The sequence below is a fragment of the Chaetomium globosum genome, genomic scaffold, assembly GCF_000143365.1.
Source record: "Chaetomium globosum CBS 148.51 scaffold_8 genomic scaffold, whole genome shotgun sequence".
In the NCBI taxonomy this organism is placed as follows: Eukaryota; Fungi; Ascomycota; class Sordariomycetes; order Sordariales; family Chaetomiaceae; genus Chaetomium; species Chaetomium globosum.
In genome coordinates, this window is record NT_165983.1 from 851,156 (window position 1) to 868,772 (window position 17,617).

General features: G+C 55.3%; 4 protein-coding genes and 1 non-coding gene across 5 annotated transcripts; 2 read left to right on the forward strand and 3 right to left on the reverse strand.

Moving 5' to 3' along the window:
• Positions 1-786: 786 nt before the first annotated feature.
• Positions 787-4,117, reverse strand: CHGG_10991 (uncharacterized protein; the record flags this gene model as incomplete). The annotated part of the gene is made up of 7 exons (XM_001226257.1): positions 787-794; positions 915-1,035; positions 1,153-1,175; positions 1,755-1,770; positions 1,857-3,382; positions 3,450-3,666; positions 3,731-4,117. The coding sequence occupies 7 exons, from the start codon at positions 4,115-4,117 to the stop codon at positions 787-789; spliced, it is 2,298 nt and encodes a 765-aa protein (XP_001226258.1).
• Positions 4,118-5,352: 1,235 nt separating this feature from the next.
• On the reverse strand, positions 5,353-9,130 carry CHGG_10992 (uncharacterized protein; the record flags this gene model as incomplete). Its single annotated transcript, XM_001226258.1, has 4 exons — positions 5,353-6,439; positions 6,714-6,775; positions 7,000-7,151; positions 7,630-9,130. 4 exons carry the CDS (start codon positions 9,128-9,130, stop codon positions 5,353-5,355), a joined length of 2,802 nt encoding a protein of 933 aa, XP_001226259.1.
• Positions 9,131-9,675: 545 nt separating this feature from the next.
• On the forward strand, positions 9,676-9,773 carry CHGG_11224. The gene has a single exon. It is a non-coding gene; the product is annotated as a tRNA-Ser (tRNA).
• Positions 9,774-10,078: 305 nt separating this feature from the next.
• CHGG_10993 (uncharacterized protein) lies at positions 10,079-11,131 on the reverse strand (the record flags this gene model as incomplete). Its single annotated transcript, XM_001226259.1, has 1 exon — positions 10,079-11,131. The coding sequence occupies one exon, from the start codon at positions 11,129-11,131 to the stop codon at positions 10,079-10,081; it is 1,053 nt and encodes a 350-aa protein (XP_001226260.1).
• Positions 11,132-12,646: 1,515 nt separating this feature from the next.
• Positions 12,647-16,343, forward strand: CHGG_10994 (uncharacterized protein; the record flags this gene model as incomplete). The annotated part of the gene is made up of 5 exons (XM_001226260.1): positions 12,647-12,786; positions 12,889-13,203; positions 13,312-15,307; positions 15,364-15,748; positions 16,108-16,343. The coding sequence occupies 5 exons, from the start codon at positions 12,647-12,649 to the stop codon at positions 16,341-16,343; spliced, it is 3,072 nt and encodes a 1,023-aa protein (XP_001226261.1).
• Between the last annotated feature and the right edge of the window lie 1,274 nt (positions 16,344-17,617).

Below are 17,617 nucleotides of genomic sequence, written 5' to 3' on the forward strand. Positions count from 1 at the left end.
CGCAGGCAAAACAAGCCGATTTTTGACGCCTCGCCAGAGCACGGTGACTTAAGCGCCTGAGATGATTCCACGTGGGGAAAATAGTCTCTAGATGAGATTAAGATGATTGATGTATTTTTCAATTCGATAGGACCACTTTTGGTAGTGAGTTGTCTAGATGATGTGTGTAATGGTGTACAACGATTAAAATCTTGATATAAACTTGTCCGTCTTCTGGTCTAAATTGACCTGAATCACTCGACGCGTCCCGGAGGAGATCATATTATACATCCTGCTAACATAAATTTTGCTGAATTTAATGATACTATTAGCTTCACTGTATCCCGACTTGTTGGAGAGTTCTTGCCAAAAGATCAGTTTATAGATAATGGTTGCTTGGAAGGACTGACAGGAGGTTTACCCCGCGATAGGTGGGGTAATCGGTGCACAGCAAATTTTCGTTACAAAGCAACTCCGTCACTAACAATTTTGAAGTCGAGGTCCTGGGATCCTAACAAGACCATTGCAATTTATTGCTCAGCAACGAATCGTGTCACCGGCGTCGGTTTGCCTTCATTCAGTTTGCAAAATTTAGGCAAGTCGAGAGAGCTAATTTTCCATGATAGTAGCTACTGAATCGCAGTCCTGATATGATGAGACTTAATGGTACGCCTCCTGCCGGTTTTCGAGCTGCTAATGCTGGGGTTCAACTTGTACTACAGCGGTCTCCAGTAACAGCAATCTCCCAAGAATCCTACCGCTCATGGACGTTGACAGGGCTTCGTGAAGACGCGTTTGACCGCGTTCTTACAAGCCTGTGAGTGTCAGCCAAGATCTACAATATAAAATTCCCTTTGCCCCCATCAATATGTCTTCTTCCTTCTTCCTTCTCTCAACAGACAAGCGAGATCGCATCCAGTCCTTTCTCGACTCACTTGAGCCCACTCCACCGAACATGAGCGACATGTCCCAGGACAGCCTGCGGTCATCCAGCCTCTCCGAGTCGCTGCTCTCCGATCCCATTGAATCGCCCTCCGAGATGTAGGCATTGAGGCGCTTGAGGATGGAATATTCTGGCAAACTGAAGGTGAAATAGCATGAGGTGGCCGACTCGTGGCTAGGTTTCTAGAAGTATGTTAAAAATCGTAGGTCCTGTTATCGGAACTTCCTTACCCGCTCAAGCCTTGGCAATCTACCTAAATAGAATCTACATTGATAGAATAGCTTCCTATTCTATCAACTCTACCTCGGGTCGGCTGACTAATGTATCTATTCTATCTACTTTGGGGTCGCGGTAGGTAGAAGTGGATAGATGCAGAACCTGTCCGGCACGCCCTAGGGCATAGCGGAGTATGAATATATATATATACATGATAATGATATTGGCTAGTTAAGCTATACCATTTTCTAAGAGTTTAAGTTTCTTGAACTAAGTTTGCCATTTGGAGCGATGCCCCTGATCACTCATCCTGAAGAACTGAGCAAACTAAGCATACAGGGGATAAATAGTATATCGTCACTCATTCCGGAGAGCTCTAAGAGTTCTCCACTTAGCAATCGCAACTACAGCTAGCTACAAGCTCAGAACCGCGAAGCCTACAGTTGAGACAAATCATTATTGTGCACCTCATGGTTGTGCACCTCTTGGTTGTACCGAATCAGACACCCTTGTTTTCCTTCAGTCCGACTGAACCCTTTCCCGTACAGTATGCAATCCTATACCCTCGCCCGCTGTTAGCTCTGCCCAATGCCTTGTCACTCGGCAGTTCCCTCACACGCCGTTTCGAATTCCTGTATCAGAGCCTACAGTCAAAGCAACGATCAACACAACCCTCCAAACCGCGAGCACAACACGACACCAAGCAGCACAAGCTCACCTCAAAATCATGATCGGCCAGCGTCATAAACACCGGATGCTTATGCATCTTCAACTGGATCACCCTCGGGCTCTTGATACCAAACGCGATCCTCGCCAAAAACCTCGGATCATCCCTAACATCACACGCGGCCAAGATCCTCCCAATCCCCGCGAGATCCGGCTTTCTCAGCCGTTTCGGCGGCATCACAACCCGCCTCCCCGTCAGACAATGCGTGCAATGTCCGCACTTGCTCTTCCCACCCGGCAAGCCCATGCCAAAGTGCTGGGCCAGCGCCAGCGCCAGGCACCGGTCGCCCGTGACCAGGTCCTCGACCTGCTGGGTGCGGCGCAGGGCGTCGGCCTCGCGGCGGGAGAGGTCGGCTTGCAGGTCGTCGAGGAGGGCGGCGAAGGCAGGGCTGCCCTTGCGAGGGAGGGGTTGGACGATGCGGTATTTTTGTTCGATCCCGCCGGCCTTGAGCTCGATGAGGCCTGTTTCGTGCAGTTCGTTGAGCGTGCGGACAAGGTCGATACGGGGGAGGCCCGTGCGGGACATGATGGTGGCGAGGTCGACGTGGTGGAATTTGGCCTTCTTGAAGGCGTTGGTGGAGATGGCTCTGCTGGCTGGGGAGTGGTCTGTTTTCATCCGCGTGAAGTACCCTGGAGTGGCGACGAACTTGTATTTGCTGTACTCCGGGGTGACGGCGCGAATTAGCCCGAAGCGCAACTCCAGCGCTGCGTAGATGATGACCAGAGGACTCATGCGAATGTCATAATCTCGCGATTGCGCGTAGTGGCTCGTCTTGAAGGTGTCGCCCACAGGTTTAGCGGCGTTTTTGCCAAGGATGTCAATGAGCAGCCCGTTGAGGGATTTGCGCGAGGGGAGGTCGCCCCGCGCAAAGTTCTCGCGGATGTACCGGTCGTCTGGGCAGATGTAGAACATGCAGTTGGCGGTCTTCCCGTCCCGCCCGGCGCGGCCGACCTGCTGGCAGTACTCTTCAACGGTGCTCGAGAGATCGAAGTGGACGACATTGCGGATGTCGGGCTTGTCGATGCCCATGCCAAAGGCAATCGTCGCCACGACGATACGAATGTCGTTGGCCAAGAACCTGTCCTGGATTTCGCTCTTTTCATCCACCTTCATGCCGGCATGGAATGCCTCGGCATCAAACCCGTGCTCTCGCAGATCGGCCGCTAGCAGGACTGACTGTTGCTGGAGAGTGACGTAGACCAGTGTTGGTCCTGGGTTCTCGTTCAAGAACTGGAAAAGGAGCGGATACTTGTCATGCTTGGTCTTCACAGCCCGAGCGTGGAGGTTTAAGTTCGGCCGATAGGCAGTTGTGCGAAACACGCCTTCTGTCGGGATTTTGAAGGCGCTGCAAATATCGTCGACGACCTTGGGAGTGGCCGTTGCCGTAAGACAAATGACCCTTTCGGCCGCGATCTCGTCGGCGAAGCGGGCGACTTTGAGATACTCGGGCCTGAACGAGTGTCCCCATTCCGAGATGCAGTGGGCCTCGTCGACGGCCAAGAGGGCGCACACCGCCCCTGACGTGGCGCATCATGGCAACGAAGCCTTCGTTGTTCAGTCTCTCTGGGGCGCAGTACAGAATACGCAGTTTCCCTTCTCGCAGGGCGGCGTAGGTCTGCTGTAGTTGTTCCCACGTTTTTGTCGAGTCGATGCAATCGGCAGCCACCTTCTTTCTCTTGAGGGCATCAACTTGGTCCTTCATCAGGGCGATGAGCGGCGAGACAACAATGGTAATACCATGCTCGCCGGGTGTTCTCGAAGCATCCTGCAAATCCAACTGCGGGAAGGCAGTGGCCGGGATCTGATTACGACATGTCAGGAGACGAATCAATACATTTGGGGGGTGGATTGCAAGGCGGGCAAACCTGATAACAGAGGGATTTCCCCGCGCCGGTTGGGAACACGGTCAGGACGTTCCCGCCAGCGAGGATCCGTCCGATGGCGCCCGCTTGCTCGTGACGAAATGATGAATACCCGAATGTCTCTGTCAGCAACTTCTGGGCGACCTCCATCTGAGCTACATTCTCGGGTTGCAATTCTTTCAAGACGCCATCATCGGGAACGGGATTCTCGTCGATGATACCGCCGCTATTGTTCCGTTGTTTTTTGCGCTGGTTGCCGCGGCTGTTAACCTCGGTTTCGTGGTCACATGTCCGCTTCAAGTTGCCCGTGGAAGCGAGCGGTTGGCTGGCGACTAACTGGTCGACATCGACATCGTCGAAAAGATTTTCACCAGAACCAAATGCGCTCATTGTTAAATCGCCAGGGTACCTAAGATGTTTGGTCACCTTAAAAGAAAAAAAGAATGTCCTTGAATTTCGGCCCAAAAGTCTCAAAGCTAGCGTTGATCGAAAGCTCTCGCAAAGCCCTATCTAGGCACACCACGTGCACCGACGCGCAATCCGCAGCGCGGCCGCAGTGGGCGGGGAAAGAAGGGCGATCCGGGACACGCAGTGCCCGGAGGAACGTACGAGGAACGAGTATCAGGGCTTGTCTCCCTGAAATTCAGCTGTGGGGCTACCCGCGGTTTATAAGGGTGTTGGAAGACCAACAGCCACGATTCCACGGTTATCACACGAAAATGTTTTGGAGCTTACAACAGTGGGTTGGGATACTCGGAGCATCCCAGAAGTCATCAATTGAAGGTTGTTCTGTCTTCGTCCTCCGTGGCGGGCACCGCCCTGACCTCCTTTTATAGCCTCTTGTTCAACCCCTGGAAACCATCTAACACAAGCGCATCGGTAACCAGGCTTCCGTGTTTCAAGTGCCACAACTTCTGACACTGGTATCTGCAAGAAGGTTCTATATGGCGAATCCACCACATTGCGCCCACGTTGGGCAGCTTGGCAGCCATACATGTTCTGCAACCGAATGTCCGAGTGTCAAGTGCCACAACTTCCAACAAAGGGCCAATGAGATGGCGCAACTCTAGGTAGCTTCACCGACGACCACGCAAGGATGCAGATTGCAGGCCAACAAGGTGAGAAGGAAAATAAAAATATTGATTGAAGCAGCTTATTCCGCTGGAAAAGAGCTCCAAAACAGAGCAACGGTGGAGAGCTGTGCTACGATCTGAGCTCGGAAACCCCAGGGTCTCGCCAGAGCGCCGCGTCCTCTACGTCATCGGTTTCAGACCCCTGGCCAGATTCAAGCATTGCATCCCATTCTTGAAACCACGCAAGTGGGTGATAAAAAAACAGGTCCATGCAATTTGATCCTACAAAAAATTCCCCTCTCATCACACCAACATAAGCAACAGCCTCAACACCATAAAACAACACAGTCATTTGCAATCCCAATTCTATCTTATGATGAGCCATGGCAATTGTTGTTGAAGACAGAGATGGCGCTTCCTATCTAACAATAGTATCACATTTATTCTATTTACAAACGTTGTGATTGACGACGTAGTTGCCGTCGAAAACAAGGCATACCCCCTGAACGCTGGTGTTGATGTGATGCAATATTTTGTAGCAAGAGCGGGGCGCTAGCTGTATTTAGCATGGGGTGACTGGGTCAATGGACCTGTTTTTTTGTCACCCACTTGCCACGGCTCGTGCCTGTGGTCTTGCTCGAACCGCCGTCTGGTCTCCTTGCCCCGTTGTTCCAGCTTGACGATAGCGTTTCTCATGTCTTTGTCAAGGACATTCTTGGGCTCAATAAAGTCGCCGCGCGCCGGTTTCCGAAACAGATGCAGCCCGTCCCAGCTCTCCGCCCTCGATAGCTGCACGTACAGACTCATGAAACTGGGTCGAGTCGCCGTACCGCGGGAGTGGACGCCTTTGAGGTTGACGAGCGCGTCTGAGAACTGTTTTCCCTGGCTCTTTTGATCCGTCATGGCGAAGGCCGGTGTACAAAGAGGTCCCGTTCTGTGGGTGACCCACCGAAAACCGGGCTTGCCCCTCCATCTGCCTTCCTTGCCCCGCATTTGGCTCGGGATGGCGACCGTCTTGCTCTTGACTAAGATGGTGCCGTTGGGGAGCCCGGGGATGGCGAGGTCCGCGCTATCGTCCGACTGGAGGAGGACGGCCACCGGCGGTCCGAGATGGAGAGTCACGTCACTAGTAAGGGCGATGGTGCCAAACGCGAGGTCGGGGAAGATGTCGACGGCCATGAAAGGTGCCCCGTTGACGACCTTCAGCCCGACAAACTGGTTGCGAGTCACCACGACCGGCATGCCTTGGGCGTAAAAGAAGAGGCCAGGGGTCGGCAGCTGTGAGTCGTCTCCGTGGCGGAGTACGTCCCCCAGCTCTTCGACGCGCAGCCGTTTCCCCGATTCGGCGTCATGCTTAGCCACAAAGATGGAGATGTGTTTGCCGTGGGCACGAGCCCACTGGACGACGGCTGCCATGTTCAGGTCCCACCGATCTTGGTTCAAGGGCGTGATGGCTCTCAGCCCATCTACGAAGGAGCACTTGCACGACGGTGTATAGAGGCGTTGGCTCAGCCGCTGGAAGTCCTGCTCGGTCTGATCGCCATTGCGCAGGCGCCGGAGGAAGCCCCGCAGCCTTGGACAGCCGGCCACGCGGACCTGCTCCCGGAGGAACCACGGCGAGCGAACAACCCTCCTCCGGCTGTACCTCAACCAGAACCAAATCCAACCTTCCAGATCACCTTCAAACCAAACGTCATTCTCCGTCGCTCATCATGAAAAAGAAACATACGACAAAGCGTTCCCTGCTCACACTCAATATCGAACCAATAGCGTGACTCAAAAAGACGTCCCAAGTGTATTGCTTCTTTGACGCACAAAACACACGGAACCTATCAGCTCTGTGAGATTACGCCACAGAGGCTAATCTTTACGGGATATAACTACTGAAGCCCCTATATGACGATATAGCTTACTGAAGACTCAGGAATGCGGCGTCATACATCGGCGATGGGGTCAAACCGGTGCCAGAGACCACCTTTTTTACACTACGGTGCTCCATTCCCCCAATCCAATGAACTCAACGTGTTCTTCCCATCCTGGTTTTCTGACCTAAACTACAATCATCTCCTGATAGTTACTGTTTATAATTCCATTGCAGTCACGATGGCTTCTTCTTCCGCCTCCATCGTTTACCCAATACCCCCACTACCAAACAAGCGAGACCAAGGCGCGACTGGCGGAGACCTCATCGTCACCTACCAATCCGACTTGGCCCAATGCGAGATCCTGCCAACCGGCTCCCGCTACACAAGCGCAGGAAACTTCAAAGCCGGGACCTTCCTCCCATTCACCCAACCCTCCTTCATCCACGACCTCTATCCGCAGCTCCTTAGCACCGAAGACGAAGAGAGCTCGGGGTTACCGGTAATACTCTCCATGTTTAACACAGAACCGAAAGCAACAACACTGGAAGAAGATTGGGAGAGAAAATGGTTCACCATAACCGCCCGACTGTTCCCGAACAAACTTGCCTTCGAAGGCGTAGCAGTCAACGGATGGGAGATAGACGATCCCCAATCCGTAAAAATTACCCTCGCAATGCCGCGTGATGGTGGTTTAACACCGTAACGTATATTATCAACGGATGACCCATATCAACGAATGACCCAGCCCCCACAGCACTACATTAACTATCCCTAGAAATATTACAACAACACTAGGAAATAACTACAATTACATCAGAAACAGCTGTATCAGTGGCTTCTGCACCCTCCTGGCAAGTGCGGGCATTATGGCCAGGCTTGCGGCATCTACTACAGCACCGAACGTTCGTACGAGCCCCCCCTGTACCACTACCATCCGGCTGCGTTTCCTGCACTCCCCCCTTACCTACAGCCCTCTGGTCTAGTAGATCCTGTGCATCCTGTACAGTAAGTGACCCTCCAAGCTGCACACGTGTTTTTTTGGCCCTCCGTCGCTTGCTCAGTGCCTCGTTGGCCTTGCGGAGCGAAGAGACCTCTGACTGAAGGAGAGCCACCTGGTGCATTACAGCCGTTGTACCTTTGGTAAGCTGGTCAACAGCAGCCAACATTGAAGCTGGGGAGCTGTTTTGATGGCTAGCGATGTGAGTCTTGATAAGGTTTGACTGCGAGCTGGCTTCTTGGGGGTTATGTGGGGTCTTAGAGACCCAAGGTTGTGCAGTGCCAGGCCGGGAGTTTGGGGGTGTTGGTGTATGAAGCTTGACATCCAACTTAGAAAGCACCCTCTCTGGATCGAATGGTACGATGCCGGCCCCTGCAAACCCACCCTGGATATTCTTCTCTGTCATGGAAGCAAAGAAGGCTTCGCGAAAGGCGCAAAGGAACTCGAGCTTGCTGATGTGGTTGATATGTGCCCGCATGAGCTCCTCAACATAGCGACCGTAGGCCTGCTTCAGTGGCCCGAAGCAGCCAACATCAAGTGGCTGGCACTTGTGGGAAGAGTGCGGGGGCATGCAGAGTGTGATGATCTTGTTGTCCCGGCAGTAGAGCTCGAACTCGGTGGAGTGGTGGCTTTCGTGGCCGTCGAGGATCAACAACCGGTATATACCCTTTGTCCGGGGCGCCGTATGGTAGTCAAAGTGCTTGATCCAGTCAAGGCCAACTGCATTGGTAGTCCAGCCATTGTCGGTAGTTGCGATGCGCCAGTCGAGTGGTAGATTGCACTCGCGGTACCAGTTGGCGAGGTGGTATTGCGCGGCCAGGATGATGAATGGAGGGATGGCCCAGCCAAGGGCGTTGACCCCCTGGATCACAGTCGCCCATTCGCGATTACCAGGCTGGGCCAGATTTGCCTTGCCACGGCCATCTGAGGTCGTAACTACCATACCTGGGAAGATCATGCCCATCATGAACCCAGTCTCGTCAAAGTTGTAGACATCGTCATCTACAATCCCATATTTGGCCCTGGTATTCTGTACAAGTGCAAACCACTCGCCAATGACCTTCGGATCCTCACACTTAGCCCTCTGGTAGTCGTATCTACGTGTACGACGTGTACTAAGCCGTGGCTGGCGTTTAACAAACCGATGTGCCCAGAGCTTGCCGACAGGGGGCGCGCCACGCGTACGTAGTAGATGGTTGGCCATATCTTCCACACCACACAGTCTAGGTGGAAATGCACGCGCATCTAGTTCAAGGATGTATTGAACTATTGTAAGCTCTTCCAGATCTGTCAGCTTCCGTAAGTTGGCTGGTATATCGCGTCGTGCAGGCTTGCCGGTGCGACGACGGCCCAAGGTTCTACGGTCGACGCCATATGTCTTAGCCGCGGTTCGTTCGGTCAGATTCTTGTCGTTTTTAAGAGCTTGAAGTGCCAAGACCATCCGGTCTTCTTTGAACGTAGGTGGCATCTTAGATGGTTGAGGAAATTGATGTTGGGTGCAAAAGTGTCGCGTCGCGTGGAAAGTGGGTCATTCGTTGATATGGGTCATTCGTTGATAATATACGTTATGCACGTTTACCATGCCATCACTGACTCGCAAAGGACGCTGACGCATCTAAGGATTATCCCCCGGCGACTCGCTAACCCCGATGAAACGGTTCCCTGGCCAGGCACATCGGCACGTGTGTCCCTTACCGGCCCCGTCGATCTGGATACATTCCATCTCATGGACACCCTGTCCTTACTTTCCCAGCATTCGTAAATAACCATCATGAAATGAAAAAAAATACAATTACATCGTTGACTCCGCAACTTTAGGTGGAGATAAGCAGCTTTAATCTGTAACATCACAGACTTCCAAAAAGAAAGTACGCTTAACAACTAGAAAGTTCCTCCAGGCTCCTTTGGCGTGCCCGCGCGCAGCGGGCACGGTCACTCCTGTTGAAGCTGGCCCTCGTTGGCATCGAAACGATCCTGATAGGTAGCAGCAAATGAATATTTATTGTATGCTTAGTCACTTTGGCGGAGTGGTTAACGCGCTGCCCTGCTAACCGCCAGTTAGCTGCGAGGCAGTTCCTTCGGGAGCGCAGGTTCGAATCCTGCAGGTGACGTACCTTTTGCCATCCATCCTGACCCCTTTCAAAATTATGCATTTTTGATGAAGTTGCTGATCCATTGTCACATTTCCTTCTCACTGCCTATACCTATTCATAGGTCCGTTTGTATCTCGTCCTCGCTACTTGATTGGTTAATATCATAGGTACTTGGTGCAAACTTGAGGGTAACGAGGGATTCAGGCCTCGGCCCGGAGCTTTTTGTGATGGCTCTCCATGTAACATAGGTAATTACACAGCCCCTGAAGTCTTCCTCCCCTTGACCTATCAAGATGAGTAACCTTATTTCTCATCATTTTCCCTTAGGTAGCTGCCGCACTCACCGCAGCACGGATCATCCCGATGGCCATCGGGGTCTCGCACCAGGCAGAGTACGTCTGCGAGAAGGCGAGGTGGGCCTCCTCGCGCGATCCATGCGTGTACATCTGGGACCCGGTCGTGAAGTCGCGCTCCTCGGGCTGGAGCATCATGGGCCAGAAGTGCTTGTTGTACTTGTCGACGGCGGTGAACAGCTCCTTGAGTTGCTCGTTGAGCTCCCCCTGCTTCTTGACGATCGAGGCCTCGTCGGCGAACACTTCGGGCATGCGATCCAAAATGTCCTCGCCGTACTTGCCGCGGACTTCCGCGAGGACCTCCCGGGCGGATGGCATGGGCGCGCCCTCGGGAAGGCCGGCGCGGGCCTGGAGTAGGTGTTGCAGACCCAACAGCAGGCGCACCTTGATTAGCTGCAGGCTCGATACGAATGAGAGGTCCAGGAACCTGCCGCCGGTCCAGAGCTCGACTTCTTCGGTGGCATCGGCGTCCTTGACGTGGGGATACCCCTGATTGGGCTCGAGATCTTTGGCCTCGGGCCTACCTCGGAACTGGAGCCCCCATCCCTTCACGAAGTCGTAGGCCTCCTGGTTACGACCGAGCCGAATGTAGAGGGCGGGAATGAGATGGCGTGCTGCTTGGTTATCGGATGTGTTCAACCGCAAGAGCTTGAGATAGACCGCCAGAGCATCCTCGATCCCCTGTTGTCTCCAGGAACGGACGAGCATCTCGCCGTGTTCATATAGGGCTCGCAAGTACGGCCGCGCCGATTGGAAAAGCCATAGCCTGCCCAACTCCATGGCGTTTGCTGGCAGTTCATCGTCGCCGGCGGACCGTGCAAGTATCTTGGCCTCCTCTTCATCGAGCCTGGTCTTAGTGCCTTTGATAGTATTGCATGTCGTCTTGTGAGTTGGGCGGTCAGATGTTTGGTGTTCGCGGCCGCAGTAGTAGTAGGTGTAGCACCCCCCGCACCGCGATAAACCATCCGTCTTTTTGCACACCTCGCATTGCTTTCTTATCATGGACGGGAAATGTTCCTCCATCTTGACACGAGCTTAGGAGTTAGCGGGGCTTTAGGTTGTTTCCTCCCGTCGAAGATCGATGCCAAGTTGTGTTGTGGCTTGCAGGGGGGACCAATTGGGAGTCGAGTCGGGGACAGAAACCCTCGAACTTCGACTTGGAACCTGGATGCAAGGCTGTGAAAAACTGAGTTGTTGACTGGACTTCACAAAAAAAAAAAAGACTTAATCCAAGCCTTGTGCCGTTCTGCTGCTGAACTGGACACGGTTGGAGTTGACAGATGGCACGGAATTTCCCATTAGCCGGAAATTGAACCATTGCAGCCATGATCGGAGGACACTTACCCGCCTTTCCAACTTTCCAACCCCTCTCTCTCTCGCCCTGTGCAACCCCGCCCCCTCTTCCATTGACTAGTTCCATGTCATGTCTCAAACATGATCAAGGGGCCAAGGAGCTAAATCCATCACAGACTCGCACAGGGCCGGCACTGGCCGGCAATTGAAAAGCTTAACGGCTCACAGTCCAAACAAGAAGATCATAGGTCAATCCCTTTGTCACCGAAAAACAGAAGGATTCGATGACAGTGGACGGCTGCCCAAAAGAGAGGGCTGGAACCCTAACCCAGGCTTGGTGGTGGGGCACCGACCTCCCAGTCTCGCCGTTTTCCACCCAACCACCTCACTCCAAGGGCATCGACAGCCCAACTGTCGCCCTAAGAGAGGTCAATTGACCATGGCAAACCTGTTCATTCTTGTCAATCCAACTCTTTCAAGGTTGGCTCGGATGTCGTGGCCCCTGCCCAACGCCTCGCCTTGCGTATTGCACAATTGTGCATTGCAAACACGTCCTTGCATCGTCGGAGCATGGGTACTCGTTACGACTTTCATGCGCTGCGCAGCCTGATTGAAGGATGGTTGTGGGTTGGTGACCGCCTACGTGGCGGTCTGTCTGTCAAACCAAAACCGACATGCGCGGCTGTTCGGGGCAGTTCGGTCTTGGGTGAAACGTTGGGTTTGGCATCGGGCGATGCGCCACCGCGGGCCCAACGACCAACTAAGACCAAATTCGACACTGAGAGAGCGCGCGGGCCACGTGTAGGGGGGCAGCTCACATGCGCCTTTGCCCCTTCGAGATCGCGGGCCGCAAAGCAAGAATCGACAACCGAAGAGAATGAGCGACTCGCTGTGCTCCTTCACTCGCCCTGCTTTGAAGTGACTGGTCGGAAAGGGCGAACCAGTGGGCGGGGCTGCATCCGATTGGGAAGGAACCACAACATCGATCGCTGAGTCACAGTTTGGACTCGCTCTTTCGCTGCAGAGTGGCTGCAGATTTTGCTGCAGACTTGCTGCACACTTGATGCAAACTCTCCCTTGCAACTGGTCGAAACTCAGTGCGAAGACCCCGCCGATCTGCTCCCTGGCTTCCCTGGGAACTCGGCCCATCCGCAAGCCTCGAGAATTTCGGCGTTTGACAGCTCACCACGGCAACGCAATGCTCCCAGGCTCCCTCCAATGCTCCCCTAGTCAGACCCACCCCCGATGTTCCTGGCGCTCGAGCCTGGGTATCCGGCAACGCGAAACAGCCAGTTGCCATCGGGCTTGGCGGGAACGAGCCATTCAGGGCTGCCATTGAGGCCCAACTCGAGACTCGACAACGAATGGCAAGACTCGACCGAGCAGTCCGACGCAAGCAATGGCTGGGGCGACTGGGCCAACTGGGCCACTGGGCTGGGCACGGAGAGATAGCCAGCTGGGGTATGCCGTGGCAGAGTCTGCGACAGGCTGGTACCGATGCCAGCTCACTCGACAGTCTGCTCACCGCCGGGTAGAAATACGCCCGCGCCGTCTGGACGAGGGGGCTGGTCGACCCACAAGGCATTGCAGCTTCAAAGCGCAATGAGATATCTTTGCAATCTCAACATCTACATCACGGTCGAAGCCGCAACCCTCATCGGACTCATCTTGGTCATCACCACTTCATACCTCTACACCACAATCATGATGGCGAGGAGAAGAAGATCCGGCGCCGCCAAGGCTGCTGATGGTAAGGGTACGGCTCCCGCGAGGAGGGATAACGACAACAGGCCCGAGACTTCGTGAGTGGTGCCCATTCCCCGCTGCCCGTAGACTGCCCGTAGAGCCTCTGTTGTGAAAGAGATTCCTCCCTATTCCTCAAGCTAACTCGTCTTGTTACCCACCCCTAGGCCCTACGGCAGCCTCGCCTGCCCTGTCCCCTTCTCCAGCCCGCTCAATGTGCCGCTGGACATCCTCAAGAAGAGCCCTAAGCTCCATGCCGCCTATGAGAACCGCCTCCCGGAGCTTCCGACCATCCCCCAGGACGTCGGCCATGTGCTCGTCCACTACCTCCACACCGGCACATACAGCTCGCTCAAGCCCAGGCCGACCGAGACCATGACGAAGCAGGTTTGTGAGCTCAAGACCAGCATCCAGGTGTACGCCGCCGCGAGGGCGTACGAGCTCCCGGATCTCATGCGCTTAGCCGAGGCCAAGATCGACAAGTTCGGCAGGAACCTGGCCCTCCCCACTCTTCTCGAGGTGGCCCGGGATGCGTACCCGTCGTTGACCGAGGGGGACGCTTGGTTTCTCGACTATCTCCGGGCCCGCATCCGCCCGCACCTCAAGGACCCCGCAACCCTTATGGGGTCGAACCTGCTGGACCAGATCAGTGGCATCCTCTCGCCCAACAGGGTCCTCCTCAGGACCGTCCTCGAGCTCTTCTGCGAGAGGATCGTCGTCCGCCCTGACTCGCCGGCCCCCGCCGCCGGCGTGAGCACCATCGCGAGCCCCATCACCAGCCCGGGCAGCTCTCGGCCCGTAACCCCCGCGTCTGCCTCACCCAAGTCGCTCCTCGAGATGAGGTCGAGGTCCGTCGTCCGGGAAGACGTCACCCCCGTTCGGAAGAGCAAGAGGGTGACGTCGTGGACGGCTCACGACAACGAATCGGAAGCTTCGTTGTCCATCTCGCCCGAGCCGACCTCGGAGACGGGCCCCACGTTCGAGATCCAGCCCGTGCCTGAGACGTCCCGTGCCGTTCCGCCCTTTGCTGAGCTGGGCCCGGTCATCTTCGACGTCATGCCCCCGCCGGGGCCGCCTATCAAGTCGGCCATTGCGTCCGAGGACAGGTCCATCCCTGAATCGGACGTCGCCAAGATCGCCATTGAGCCTGAGGTGAAGACTGGGACTGAAGTTGAGGCCCTGCCTATCTCCGAGTCCGAGGTCAAAGACGAGGCTGAGGAGGAGGTCAAGATTGCCATCGAGCCTGAGACCAAGGCCGAGGCTGAACGCGAGCTCAAGGCTGAGGCCGAGGATGAGGAGGTTGACGGTGGAGTGAAGCTCTCGGATGATGAGACCAATGAAGAGTCGGGTGAGGTTCCTGTCCAGGTTCCTGTCCAGGCTCCTGTCGAGGCCGTCGAGGTTGCTACCGAGGCTCCTATCGAGGCTCCGATCGAGTCCAAGGACGAGGTTCCTGGTGAGGCCCCCCGCGACGCCCCTGTGGAGACGGAGAAGGAGAACGCCACTGAGCCTGAAACCAAGCAGCAGCAGGAGGAGGACGCCACCACCGAGGAGGTTACCGTTGTTCAGCGGGAGCGCAAGGATTCCGGCAAGGGCATCGACCTGGAGCCTCTACCCAAGGAGCTCGAGTCTATTCCCGAGCATGTGCCCGAGATTTATGAGGCTGAGTCCAAGGCCCAACCCCAATTCCGGCCCGCGGTGCTTCGGGAGGCCGACTCGGGATTCTGGGAAGGTCCCGAGGTCGAATCTAGCAAGGCCTCGGTCGTTGAACTGGAGACCGTGCCTGAGCCCGCACACGAGCTTGAATCGGTCACCGCCCCGAAGGAGGTCCCTGGCATCGAGACCCGCGACTTTGCTGGTGCCGAGGAAGATGTTAAGGACAAGACCGACAAGGACGCCGAGGTCAACGTTGACGCTACTAAGGAGGTGGTCTCCGAGACCCTCCCCGCCGAGGGAGATTCCGCCGAGACACTCGTCGACGCCCAGTCCAAGGACCTCGAGTCCCAGCCCGAGCCGGCACCCCTGCCGACCAAGTCGGTCGAGAGGACCCCGGAGCAGCTGGACGACGCTGCGAGCCTTGCGCCCGAGATTACCCCAGTCCATGAGCAGGAGCTGCCTGAGACGGACAAGAGCAAGGAAGTCGAGGCACAGCCGGAGCCAGAGAAGGTAGAGCCGGAGCCGAGAGTTCTAGAACAAGAGTGTTTGCTAACTGTGAATAATAGGTTCAGAAGGAGACCGTCGAGCCTGAAGTGGTGGCGAAGCAAGAGCCCGAGCCCGAGGCGTCCTCGTCGGACGCTGTCCCTGTTCCCGACGATGCTGAGCCCGCTGGGCCCTCTGACGCCAAAGCGGCGCAGCACAACGACGAGCCGCGGTCGGAGCCCGCCGCGAAGACGGGACTCCAGCGCGCCAACACCGACTCAGCCCTCCTTGCCGCCGGCCGTGCAGCTGACGCCGTCGAATCCGCGCCTGTTGTCAGCGGCGAATTCGTTCCGGGGCTAGACAGCGCAAAGACCGAGGCGGACGGCCAGCCCTGCAGCGCCCAGGTGAGGCAGCGCGGCTGGAAGAAGCGCTTCCTCAGCCTCCGGTACCCGGTCCTCTTCGGCCGGGGTATGTGACTCGCTGCGCCGACGTCCGCCGTATCTCGAGTCAGTGTGTCGGCCCCGGCGGGCGCCGGCAGGAAGCACGGAAATGCCACCGTAACGACGGCTACGATTACGACATCACACGATCTCCAACAGCAAGAACCCTGTACATTTTCCTTTGTCGATACGCATAACGAATCTTCTTCATCTTCTACTTCTTCGTCTTTGTCTTCAACTTCTCTCGTCTCCGGCCTTTCGCTGGGGCTCGCATTGCTATACACAACATCATCATCTGGTTGCACATCATCATCATCATCATCATCGGGTTCGGGTTGCGACGGCACGGCATTAGATTGGACTTTGCTGGGCGCCCTGGTCTTTCAGCTTTTCTTTTTCTCCACCGTCGTCTGGCAGGGGCTTCGCAGCTTCTATGGGCAGCGGAAGAGCAACATCTATGGGTTCGGAATCTGGGGCTGGGTATGCATTCGGAATTGGCTTGGGAAATTGATCCGGAACTGGGTGCGGAATGGCGGCAGATCGTCCATCGGAGGTCGGCCAGGGGGTCGGACGCACGCGAGCGCGGCGCCGGCGAGATTGCACCTGTAGTTAGATACATCTAGGTAGTTGGCATTTGGTAGCATTAACATGGGCGGCTTTTTGGCTTATAATTTGGATAGGGCGAGGTGACTTGATGTAGTGTCTTGGGAATCGTTCTCTGAATGCCTAGCTGGATTTGACCCTTGAGACTAGGATCAAGAATCCAAATCCTCTCCGGATCAAATCACCACGGACTGCCTGCCTGTCGAAAAGGTCAAGGTTTTGGGCTTGATTTATACTCACTAACCGCCGAACTGAATCACTCCCGGGTGAGATTGTTGGTTAATCAAGTGAATCGAACCCTGCTAAAAATGCCGGATTCCACGTGTGTTTCCGTTGCATCCGCCCATCGCCCATCGTCAATCAGAAGCTGCAAGATCAACTTATATGTATCAACTCCCGCCTCGTCTGAGACTGCTCTGTGTCATCCAGGGGTGGGTCCTGGTTTATTGGCGGTCCTCGCCTTTGTGCTGGACGTGGTGTTTCAGGTTGCTTGACTTACACCGACGACCAATCGATCAGCCAAGACCGCGCCCCCTACCCACCCCTTCGGCACTGCTTTGGGCAAAGCCACGGCAATCGGTTGCAGCTGAAGGAGGGCCACGCGAAACAAAATCTCCACGTCGGAATCGGGTAGGGGGCTCGACTGGTTCTTGTCTGTAGCTGGGTGAGACCTCTCTGGGATAGGGGGGGGATTTGGGGTGAGACATGAATGGGAAATGGGAATGGTGTTGATGATAACCGCGCAGTTAAAAAAAGAAAAGGGGTTGGGTGAGAGGATCCCGCGGATCTTTTGACTGAATATATTCAGCATTCCCTCTGCTTCGCCCACTGAAAAAGTGCCTTTCTTCCACGGTTACATCAAAGAAGTAAACAGACTGCCAAGCCGTCGACAATAGGATACCCTCATCATCACCAGCCACAAGCTTGGTTCGGTCACGCCTGGCGACCATGGAGACCATTCACGAATCAAGACAAAAGGGAGCTGGCACCCCCAGCGGGTTACCAGAGGCTGCCCTGTTTTCGGTTGTCAAGCCTAATCAACGGACGACCGAGGTCGTGCTGTCCGCTGCGATGGATGGCTTGGCCGGAAGATCTTCCTCGCTGAAGACGCCACTGGGGAAAAAGACCAGCTTCCGGGTGCGGGACTGGGCCAAACGGTCTAACTCTAACCGGTAGGTTGAAGTACGCATTTTTCGTATTCAAGAGCAACAGACTGACAGGCACGCTCAGCACGGCCGCGACGACAGAGATGAGTCCATCCGAGGCACTCAAATCACACATCAAGCACCTCGGA